Below are 12,119 nucleotides of genomic sequence, written 5' to 3' on the forward strand. Positions count from 1 at the left end.
CACCATACGCATGCAGTATGGGGTAAGTATGCATAAGAAGACACATAATAATCCATCTAACTAATCATCATCAATTATTGAAAACACTGTAGTAATCATCATGCATACATAAAGTATAGAGTGCCAAGTAATCTCATTGTATAATCAACTAAATGTAAATCAATATATGATAGTCTCGAAACAATACTACTAATAATCAAGCATAAAACTGGCCTAAAAGAGTTCGACATTGATAACAAAAATGCAAATTAGGGGCGAGCACTACACTACGTGAGGTGGTATTAGAGCGAAGGTTATTCCTAAGCATGTAGACAGATCACTAAAATTGAGGCAGTTTGTGCCAAGACTTGGGTGGGGAAGTAGATATGATTTGATCTTGATCTAGTGGTGGATTTTCTTTTTGGAGTCCTAGATCTTTTGGTTGTTAGGTGGCAGATCATGGTTTTGACTTGCAATTGTAGAGGGCTTGTAGATGGATCAATGGATGAAAAGATGGAAGTTTGATCTTATTGAGGCTAATCGTAGAGAGTTTGTGGATTGTAGATCCGTGGTCCTGGACTTGTGATATGGTTCTTGATTGTTCATGCGAGGTGGCAGGTTGCGATATGACTTACAAACAATTCGAGGTTGTCACAAGGAGCGTGGAAAGGATTTGCTACAGAGGGTTTACGAAGATCTTGGGAGATGGCTCAAAGAGGATTGGACCTTGAGATGATTGTGAATCTCTGTGATGTGGTGGAGAGGATTTTTTCTAAGATGTTTGCTCGGTTTGAAGCTAGTTTGGCTGATCGAACTAAGAAGGTGGTTGCTCAGTTTGAAACTAGTTTAGTTGATCGAGATAAGGATAAGGCGAGGAAGGCATTTTGTAGATGTTTGTGGAGCTAGAGTCTACTGATCTAGAAGAGAGTTGTTTGGTTGGTTAAGGGACTTGTTCATGAGAGAAGATGGCATGATAAGCTCGAGGTGGAAGAGGTTGGTTTTGCTGATTAGTTTGTGAAGTCTAATACCAAACTTGTAGAGCAGCTAGAGGTTGTTGCTGAAGATATTCCTAACCTTGTTGATGTTGGGATAGAGGTTGGTTTTCATGATCAGTTGGCTGAATCTGACATGGAAATTGTAGAGCACTTGGTCATGGATGATCCAGTTGTTGTTGGTGATGAGTTGAATGTTGCAGAGCATCTTGTTGTGAGCAATGAGATTGTTGAGATTACTGATTATGAGGATTTGCATATGGTTGTTGATATGGATCTGAATACATATGTTTTTGCTGAGATGATTGAGGGCATAGATGTTTCTATTGATGTTGCTGGTGTGGATTCACTAGTTGCTGATGTGGATGAGGGTTTGCTGATGAAGCCTTATGTTTAGTTTGTTCTTGGGTGTGAGCACGTTGATTGGGTTGCTGATATGTATTTGATTATGATGTTTCAGTGGATGAAGAATAGATGGTGGATTTTTAGATTTTTTCTATTGACTTTGATGAAGTGGAAGCCTTTGGTAAAGATAAAGTTGGTTGCGAATCTTTCTTTGGGCATCAAAGTATGGGACATACTTTTCTATTTACCTAGGGAGTCTGATGTAGGAGCATCAAGCTTGGATTTTGGTGGAGCTATGCTTTTCATGGTTAGGGATGTGTTGGAGACACATTGGGGAACCTTTCCTCGTGATTGCATAGAGATTGGATGGATTGAATTGAAGTTTGAGCTATTTGTACATTGCTATTGGAACTGTGTTTTCTAGTTTATAGGTGCTTGTTGCAGGGGTTGTAACTAATTTTCCACAATGAGTTAGAGGTTGTGCTTTTCAGGGATTGAAGAGGGCCTAGATTACTATCTATGGTCCAAGGTGCAAGTTTTAATTCCTTATATGTTGAGAGATATTACAATTCTCCTGGAGTATCAATTTCTGATAGACTGCGCAACAAGTTTTTGTGCATGACTTTTGGGATGGATGCACACTTTTCCGTGGGGAATCAACCTTTGTGCACTTAAGGGGTTGTAGAGGACCTAAAGTACTACCTACAGTTCGAAGCACAAGTTTTAATTCAATTGGAGCTAGGAGATATCACGATTTTACTCGTATATCGATTTTGGGCATTTAATTTGTGTTGGAAGCTGACTTGTGGCATTTAATTTATGTATGGGCATTTAATTTGTGTTCTAGGCCGACTTGTGGCTTAAGTTGGGTATAAGTAGGGGGTCTTTTGGAGTCTTTTATTCATTCAGAGGAGGAGGAGCGAATATGGGGAGTAGATGAAGGGCGAGTTTTCTTGAGTCTGTGGATAAAGCGCCGAATGTGAGGCAGTTTGCAGCAAGATTGTGATGAAGTGCAAGTGTGTGGACAGAGCGCCGAATGTGAGGCAATTTACACTTGGATCTTGGAGAAGAGCTAGGGCTGCGACTGGAAAATAAGGAGGTTGCTTGGTGGGCTTGTGAGCACAAGTTTAGATTTCCTTGGTGGTTTCTTCCAGATTGCTGTTATGTTACAGATCTGGGCTCACTAAGATTGGTTTTTTGTAAGTTGGATCTTGTTGGATCTTGCAGAATTGATTTTGTAACTGATTTGTATTTGGTTGTAATTGGGAATGCCTTACAACCCTACACATTGCACGTAATCAATTATATCTATGAATAAATTAGTGTAATTTGGTATCAGATCATGCATTATTGCTTCTTGCTATTGTGTTTCCACTGTGTGGTTATTTTTTGGGGGGTAGGACATCTCCTTTGGGGATTCTCCCTGCTTTGCACTGTGTCAAATGGAACTACAAATAGATTTATGGAAATGACCAAAGATTTTACTATTATCTTAGAGATCAACATGTAAATTGTTGTATCTAAGTTATTGTGGAAATTGGAATGAAGTTTCCATGTGGTTTAGGAACTTTGACTAGTAAAAAATAACATCAAGTACCTGATTAGAAAAGTTTAGTCAGGGAAATTGTATTAAATGGTTGATATTGGTCAATGTAAGATACTAGTAATGGTTGATATTGGTCAATATCTCCAAACTTAGATGTCAAAGTGGTGATAATATTTCTAAATAGTGATTTATCTAGATTTATTTGTTGACTTCGTCAATATAGAGTTAATTACAAACTTGAGGTTTTTCTTCAACCAAAACACAAATTCTCCAACTGGTGTAAATATTCCAATTGTCCTCTTTACACAAATGTTTTAAAAAACAACCCTACTTCTGGTTGTAATTAGAATTTTGCATTGGCTACTATGATTTGTTGGAAGCCTAAGCCTTGACATGAAGTTACCTTGTAGGCTATTGCTCCATGCACCATCTAGCAACCAAACCGGCTTTGATCCAAGTTCAGTGGAGCAGATCCAAATTTGGGTGAGGCTAAATGGGACCATGAATAACAAGTCCAGAATTAGTTTTGGCGAACCAAAAGGATTTTGAATAACAAATCCAGAATTAGTTTTGTTGAACCAAACGAATATAGAATAACAATTCCAGTATAATAAATTCCAATGATCAATTCCTATTCGAATAACCAAACAAACCCTTATCAAACTTGAGATACGCCTTTAAATCCTCCTCAAACAAATATTTTCCACCTACCATAAGAGCATCACATGAACACCAAACACTTTAGGTACCCAAACTAATGGACAAACGAGTAGTTCACACCCAAACCTAAATTTAAACTCCTTAATTTAAACTCCTTACAAAGTGGCCTAATTTCAATGTTTTATATTTCCTAGGCATTAATTCGAGTATGGACTTTCCTCCTTGTCAGCCACATCTCTCGCAAAAGCCCAAGAAAAACCGTCACACGTGGCAACCAATTGACCACTTCAAAAGCATTTCAAAGTCCACGCACAAATCCCCACGAAAGAATAAATGAAGGAAACAATTTTAAAAACAACAATGATAAAAAGATTACCGTCCGATCTAGAACTCCCCACACGGATTGATGACGTGGCACAAGATTAACGATCTCTTGCATGAAAAAGGCCTCCATCGTTTTCCCGCCCGTTCGGATTGAAAATTTTGATGAAACGAAATGAATATTTTAAAACGACCACAATTAGACTTGAATTAGCCGGTTGATTACGGGTAATTGCCGGTAAAGCTGGGATCCCTGTGAAGCGGGGTCGACCCGTAGATGTTAAACCGGTAGATCATATAAAAAGCATTTATTTAATCTCCATAACGATATATTGACGCTAAAGATACCACAAGCGAGATCTGCCCTTTGTATTTTCTCATTGAAAATTTCCTGTTCAATTTCGAAGGGGTCTGTTGTATAGAGAAGGCTGTACTGTAGCTAAGCGCCATTGTATCAGGAGTGAAGAAGTTTGTGCTCACATTTGCTTTAAAGGTATGCTAGGGTTTCAAATCTTTTCAGATCTCTTTTACATTTTCATGCTTTCTGCGTTTGAGTGCAAAATTTTGCTTAATTTCGGTCTCTGGAGGAAACTAGTTCGTCTCTTGTCCTTTCAGTCTCTTGATAGAGGGATTGTATGTCAATGTGCAGTTTCTGATCATTTAGGGGCTAAATCTTGCAGGCTTCTTGGCGTCTGTTTTCGAAAGTCTTTTGTTCATTTTAGGATTTAGAGTCTAGGCTTGTGTTTCTGTTGCTTTTACCAATCGTTAGCCACACGCATTTTATTTTGAACTTTTTGTTCGCCTCTTGTTTATTTTCCATTCTCTTGATATTTGTTTTTGGAGATGGATTTTATGTGTCAATTTGCGGTTTTTGGTTAGTTAGAACTTGAAATTTGGAAGTTGTTCCGTTTTTGTTACCGAAATTTTTCTGATCATATTAGGCCTATTTTCTGTTGCCATTACCAATCATGAGCCTAAAACATTTTATTCTGAAATGCCTAGATATTTTAAAATTTATCTGTGCTTATTGTGGTGAGTTTATATTTATTGTCTGAATTTGATATTTGTGTAAATTGGAGACGATTTTAAACTAAAATTCAAGCAGGATTTTTAATATAATAATCCGTAGGTTGTCTTTCCCTGCGTTGCCATATTTATTATTATATAATCTTAAATTATTTTAGTGTTATGTAGAAACGCAAAATTTGACTGTCCGACTAGAAACGTCTATGCTTGTATGTTGTTTCAGTGTATAATGTTCTGAACGGCGAAACAGAAAAATCTTCCCTTGTTTTTTTTCATCATTAGCGCGTCTTTTATCATTTACACAGCTAACATATGTCCTAGGCAGCTTAACTTGCAAATCCTGTTAAATTTGGGGTATTTAACCAAAAAAACAGGCATCAAATCCTCCACTGGTGCTGTTTCAATCTTAAAAATTTGTGTGCATCCTAGAATCCGTGTCAAACTCTTTTTGACAAATGGAGAAGGAAAACTTGTGCCTAAAATACCTTTTAAGGCTGCATTGTGGAATACCAGATGTGGTTTAAATCTTCTCATATTTCGACTTGTTAGATTTGGGGTATTTAACCAAACTTACGGGTTTCAGGTTCTTCACTGTCGTTTCAAGCTTAAAACGCTGCATGCATCAAAGAATTTCTGTCAAATGCTGTTTGACAAATTGAGTAGGAAAACTTGTGCCTATTTTAAATAAATATTTGTAAGGATGTGTTTTGTAATACATGAGATGGTTAGATCTCATCATCATATGACTCCATTTACCCCCTTTTAGATAAATGGGACAAGGATATGGATTTTTGGCCGTCCTGATCTGGGGTTATTGACGTTATCCTTAAGCATTCCCTACTTGAAGGGTTTTCCACCTTGCAATGGCTCTATATTTATCATAAGTAATGGTAAACGTGGAAACTGCCGTACAATTTGAAGTGTTTTTCTAGTTTACTCCATTTCGAATAGTTGTTCGGGTGTTTTTTTAATCTAGTCAGCCGTTTATTGCTTAGTAATTTCATTCACAACATCAGTGTAGCTAGGGCGCATCTTGTTTATGCTATATCCCTCTTTCGCACCCATGATTATTCTGTCTTGTTCATTCTACTCGGAGATTGTTTCATTTTGAAATCGTGGAATACTTTTTCATTTTGGTTGCAAGGTTTCCCTTATTAATTGTGCATATTTCTGGTAATAGAAAATCCACATTGTGCATATTGTGCCTTGAAATTTAACTTATCTATTTTAATTTTCTATGCAGAATATTGTTCGTTCCTTTAAGATGAAGGGTGGGAAAGCCAAGGCAGAACAGTCGGACTCTTTGAGGGTTGTGGGCGACAAGTAAGTATAAAAATGATCTCACTTGTGGTTTGAATCCATGATGAGATAATCATCCCCTGTTTCTGGAAGTTTACTTGCAACTCTAGTCCTTCTACTTGGTTGTTTGTTAACATATATTGCGTTTGGCAGGAAAATAGGAAAGCAGCGGAAGGCTCCTACAGAAAAGCAACTTAAGCGTCAAGCGAAAAAGGAGAAGAACGCCAAGAAAGACCCAAACAAACCAAAGAGACCACCAAGTGGTTTCTTTGTATTTCTGTAAGTTGAACATCTTAAGATGTTTAGCATTCCTGGTGCATATTTTGGCATTTAATAACAATGTCCTCTCTCTGGGCCTTTTATATGGATTTGAAATGTTAATATATTTCTTGACCAGCTTGTCTTGGTGAAGACATGCACAAGATTTTAGATTATTTTGCATCTAAAGTGATCATGTAATATCTTTTGAAGGGAGGGATTTAGAAAGGAGTACAAGGAGGCAAATCCAAACTCAAAATCCATAGCCGCTGTAAGTTTGTTTTAGAACTGAATCTACTGGTTTTGCACACAGTTTACTATCAATTTTATTTCATCATTTTAAAAAATTGATAATCTGTGCTTTGCGTTTAATAGGTTGCAAAAGCTGGAGGAGAAAAATGGCAGTCAATGAGTGAAGCTGTAGGTTCTATTTCTGTCATTGTAATTAGTGTCATTTTAATTAATATACTTGTCTTAATCATTCAACGGAATCGGTGTTTCCTTTGCAGGAAAAGGCTCCCTTTGAAGCAACTGCTGCAAGGAAAAAGGCTGAATATCAGAATGCAATGACTGCTTACAACAATAAACAAGTGATTTTACTTGTTTTTAATTAAAAGTTTATTATATGTTTATTTTTCTACATATTTGTGTGGTATTTACTCTCCGCATATTTTTCCTCAATTACAGGATGAAGAGTCCGACAAGTCCAAATCTGAAGTTCACGATGATGAGGAAAGTGGACAGGTAATATTAGTGGCCTTATGGCCCACTCTTGATTAACTTTTAAATATTTAATTTAAACTCTTTTAAGATGCAATAAACCAACAAAGTAAGAGTTGTACTAATTCCATTTCTTTCTCTGCAGGAGGCAGATGATGAGTAGGTTTTAAGTTCCCTGTTTAACATTTTGACAAATATGCAGTCTGAATAGTGTCGATCAATTTCATAACCTCCTGTACATGTTTTTTCCCTCCCATTTTTGTAAAAGGGAATTCTCACGTGTCGCGTTAAGCTGAAGATGATTCAGGATATCTTTTTGACTTTCAAGATACGAAAATTCCTTTTGTATTTGATCTGTTGTTAAATGCAGGAAATCATTAAATAATGATTTTTTGTAACATTACTTTGACAAATGATATCCCGCTGGCTTCGAAATGAAATACTGTTTGTCATTATGAAAATGATATGGATAGTACTAATTTCCTGATTGTCTGTCAAGCAATGTTGCTATTTTCTGACTTTTCATTCTAAAAACTACATTTGGTCACATGGAAAGTGTATAAGTTGAATTTCTACTCTGCTGATTACTTCTCTCAACAACGTTTCATGCTATATAATGTAGCAACTTAGTATTGGAAAATACTGTTTTTATGACGGGGAATAATTGTTTTATCGTTGGATATTATGTTTGTAATTATGAGATGAAGTGTCGGTGTATGAAAAGTGACTACATTTTTTTATAATCATTATCACGCTTATTTAGGTGAAACATTTCGCTAATTAATCCATGCACTCCATTTCCATGCCAGTAATGAGTAACAACTCGTAACTTGCAATCAGCAAGCGGCATATTATATTTTGCTTCTTGCTGTATTTCTTGTCTGTCCAGGTGATGTTCTGACTATAATTTCAACATAGGATGAAGTCAAGCTTTATACATCGTAAAGCGCAAAAAGAAATTCAAGATATCCATTGAGCAAAGGCTACTCGTTCAATTTGCGAGGACCAACTCGCTAAAGTATTCTCTTGGTCGTATTATGAGGACTAACTCGCTAAAGTACAATGCTCTTGGTCATATTATGAGGACTAACTCACTAGAAGCAATGGCACTAGAGGCAATTTGTTATTGGCTTATAGTGAATAATGAACAACCTTAATTTGTGCTATTACCTTCGAATCAACTAGGAAAACTCCTTGCTGGAAAGTCTACACCCTTAATTACTATGAACGTACCAGGACAAATTCCCTTTCCAATTCACCACTACAAAGGTATTCGCAACATGATAAACTCCAATAAGCTAGATTGAAAATCATCACATGTAGTAAACAACTAGCTCTATCATCCTTCATAAATGTAAATTCATGAAGATGCAATATTCAAGCAGGCTATGCCACACACAACAAGATCACTTTTTTTAAAAATATAGTAACTTCTTTTATTTATAATTGATATAAACAAATTTTAGTTGTTTTCTTTAAAATTTGCATATTTTCAAAAAGTGGGGATAAAAGTTTATTTAGGAAAAAAAAATGCAAATTGGGAGGTCTAAGGCTAGACAAAAAATACTCACCTATTAGCTAGAGGAGACTTTAGAAGAGGTTCACAAGGCTAGTGATAATAGCCATATAAGATAAAACTTAAGAGGGATTATTAGAAAGTCCCATGAGAGACAATAGATATTTTGATTAGGCAGTGAAAAGAACCCCTCCATTCCAAGGTCTTTGATTCCATATATTATCTATCTATAAATGCAAGACAAGGAATATATCTATTGTATCTAGTCCACTTCTCATGTCTATTTGCCCTTCCATAAGGTGGGGAAAACTGTGTTGTCCTTTATTGATTCCAAATCCTCTTTAATTAGAGGGGAAGTTGAAGTTGTCAAAGTTGCATCTTTTGTCCATCTACCATGTATAAATTTTCTTATCATATTAGTTGTTTTTTGTTAGTGCACTTTCCATTAACCATGGATCTTAGAATGCTTTCTTCATGGAAAAATATTACAAACTAGAATCCCCTCTTCTTGAATTGAGTCATCTAAAACCTTGGGTCCATTTGGTTACAAGTATAGGAATAGAAAATTAGAATGGAAAATAGGAATGGGAATGGAGAATGGGGATGGAAAATGACAATTCTAGTCTTGTTTGGTTCACTTAAAATTTAATTGAGAATTCATATAAATAAAGTCATTTTTAAGTCAAATTTTTATGATCTTGTAATTGTTGACATTTTTATTTTGATCAAGAATGAATCTACAACATTGGTGAATCTAGCCCTTTAATGATTTTTTCAGTCTTCATGTTGAAGCCTCTTAGTGCTTTTTATACCATACTTTCACCAATCATGTGTATGAACTAGGGCATGTTAGAGACCATATTGTTAGATACCATAATTTCATTGCTCTCAAAATGAGTATTTAAAAAAAAACTTTGGGCGAAGTGATGTGGAAGAGAGTGATTTGTGTGTGGAAACCCTTCTCATTCATATTCTCTGTTCCAATAACGGGTTTATTTAGGATTGGACCAATGCTCATTTTGGGGCTAAATGGGAACATATATTCCTATTCCCCAATCCTATTTTGCTCACCAAACAAAGAATACAATTGGATATTCTATCTTTTAATGATTATTTCAAATGAATTCCAACAACCAAATGGGCCATAAACATGTTATTTGAACTCTTTCCTTATAGTGAGGTTTGACATGAATGGAACTTTCCTTATCAATTATTTCTTCATATAGAGGATCCTTTATTTGTTCCAAGGAAAAAATTAGAAGGAATATTAGTTGATGTAGATTTAAATTTAGATTTGAGAACATCTCCTTTGAAAATTTTCATTGTCATGACATGTTTGATAGTTGAATGGAAAAATTTCATTGTCTATCTATTGAATCCAAGAAGAGGACCCAAGACATATTTGTATAGAATCTCAAGTTATATGTAGCTTAATTGACTTTAATATAAATTTGAGCATAAGAGGTCACCTTTTTGTATTGAGTTTGTGTAGCCTAACCAATAGGTTTCTAAGAAAAAAATGAAAGTAGTGAAAATGACATCACCCCTAAACTTTGCTAGAAGCCTTGGAAGATGAACCCATACAAATACTCTCAAGGGAAGCTCCTCAACAAAGTTGAAACCCTAAAAAGTGATTTTTGGTTGGCAATATTATTTCCAAATCCCTTGAAGGCTCATTTTTATTATAGATCATGATTCTATAATTGGTAGTGAGAATAAAATCTAAAATTAGCTTCTAAAACTTTGAAAGGTTTAGGGTGAGTTTGAGCAACATAGCAATTTAGGATTTGCCTATCCTTAGATCCATTGTTGGATTTCGTGTTGTTTGCTCGCTCTGTGGATGATTTGATTGTTGTGGAGCACTTCGATTGTGTAATCCTTGCATACTTAGTCTTCACAAAGAAAATAACTTATTTTTTCTGTCTATCTTTCTCTCTTTTGCCATGATTTTGTAAAATTCTACCTTGGAGCCCATTGTTGATTTTTTGCACTACATTTATCTGTTTTTGGGCCTCCTTTCATGGGTGAACTTGCTTCTACCCTTCTTCAATGTTTCTATCATTGTTTGCAATTTTGAGCTTTTGAGGATTAGGGTTCCATGTAGGTTTCTTGTTTGTCTTTATACTATGTTCGACTAATTCTTTGATTTGTTCTTCATGCCGCTCAACTAAAATCTCAAATTGATTCTTGAGGGGAAGTTGTTCGGCCTTAGGATTTTTCAGTTCTAGGATATGCGCTAGTTTAACAGCATATCTTGGTTTGCTTGGAGAGCACAACCATCAAGACATAGGGTTTCTTTTAAAATTTCATTGAAACATTTCGTTGTTCACATTATTCACAAATTTTGCTTTTTTTTCCCATATTCACTTGATTTTATCTTTTATATATATATATATATATATGTAAACGAACAAGGCCTTAATTAGTTTTATTAATTTAAATCAAAGCTTACATAAGCTTTACTCCGTTCAAACGGGCACTAGTAGGAAAGAACGGAGAAGAAAACCTCCAGTCTAGCCCGTGACAAGCGTCCTATATTATTACATCATAAAAGGGGCATACCCTAGTTAAATCTCAAATTTTCAATTTATAATGGTAAATTACAAATATATAGGGGCATACCCTTAATAATCACTTCTAAATAGGATACATTTATCAATGCATATGGTCTTCTTGTTCTAGAGACAAAAATCAAATATGAGATGGAGAGCCTCTTGTATCGAATCCTCACTCCTCCAACTAAGTTTATCATTCAACAAGGTTAGAAAACATATTAACCATAAACTAGAGAAAATTAACCATCCAATAGCTCGAATAGGATTGGTTACCTGTCTTGGCAATAAAATTCATAATGCTCAATCATCCATTGTACATGTCACAGGGTATGAAAGGCTAAAAGAATATACATTTATAAAAATAGAATTACATCATCCTCCTCAAATCCATGATACAAAGTACAGTACAATAAATGAAACCATCCATCGTAAAAGATATAAACATCTATCATAAGATATAACCACCCATCATAATGATACAAAGATAGAATGAAAGGAAATGTAGACAAAGAAGCTCCAACCACAGTGACTAGGGACAAATCTCAATTGTAAGAGTAAAAAGCACTACCACTCGACCGTGTGGAACCTAAATGACCCACTCCCATCGCGTTGAGGAGATAGTCTCAAGTCCAAAATAGGAAATCAAACCAAATATCAAAAGTACTCTCTAAGTCTAGGGATACCTAAAAGTATACTAACTAAAGGGCTCTAAGATAAATCGACATCTATATCCAGAGGCACACAAAGACACGTAGGAAACCTACTATGTAAGCGAAAAGTGTCATCGCACAAATCACGTTAGAGTTACCCTAGTAGTCTCTCAGGACCCTGACCCCCTACTGATCTCTATGAGGCCACTAGTATCCTCTCATACTAACAAGGCATACTACGGATGCAAGGTT

General features: G+C 35.7%; 1 protein-coding gene across 2 annotated transcripts; it reads left to right on the forward strand.

Moving 5' to 3' along the window:
• The first annotated feature begins 4,170 nt into the window (after window positions 1-4,170).
• Window positions 4,171-7,586, forward strand: LOC149562890 (high mobility group B protein 3-like). Of its 2 annotated transcripts, none has more exons than XM_089826341.1 (8): window positions 4,171-4,336; window positions 6,113-6,192; window positions 6,322-6,447; window positions 6,640-6,697; window positions 6,802-6,846; window positions 6,936-7,016; window positions 7,114-7,170; window positions 7,292-7,586. In XM_089826341.1, the coding sequence occupies exons 2-8, from the start codon at window positions 6,134-6,136 to the stop codon at window positions 7,307-7,309; spliced, it is 444 nt and encodes a 147-aa protein (XP_089682467.1). In that variant the 5' UTR covers window positions 4,171-4,336; window positions 6,113-6,133; the 3' UTR covers window positions 7,310-7,586. The 2 variants fall into 2 exon arrangements, with proteins under 2 accessions (XP_089682467.1, XP_089682468.1); XM_089826342.1 differs by having other exon boundaries at window positions 7,299-7,586.
• The last annotated feature ends 4,533 nt before the right edge of the window (window positions 7,587-12,119 follow it).

This window comes from Cupressus sempervirens, chromosome 4 (assembly GCF_028749045.1).
Source record: "Cupressus sempervirens isolate cs-2001-9-10 chromosome 4, ASM2874904v1, whole genome shotgun sequence".
Lineage (NCBI taxonomy): Eukaryota > Viridiplantae > Streptophyta > Pinopsida > Cupressales > Cupressaceae > Cupressus > Cupressus sempervirens.

Excerpts from the sequence above, each read along its gene's own strand:
- LOC149562890 (XM_089826341.1), top strand. The coding sequence starts at position 6,134 with ATGAAGGGTGGGAAAGCCAAGGCAGAACAGTCGGACTCTTTGAGGGTT. Across the intron at positions 6,448-6,639 it reads AGTGGTTTCTTTGTATTTCT|GGAGGGATTTAGAAAGGAGT; the intron begins GTAAGTTGAACA and ends TATCTTTTGAAG. Across the intron at positions 6,847-6,935 it reads GGCAGTCAATGAGTGAAGCT|GAAAAGGCTCCCTTTGAAGC; the intron begins GTAGGTTCTATT and ends TTTCCTTTGCAG.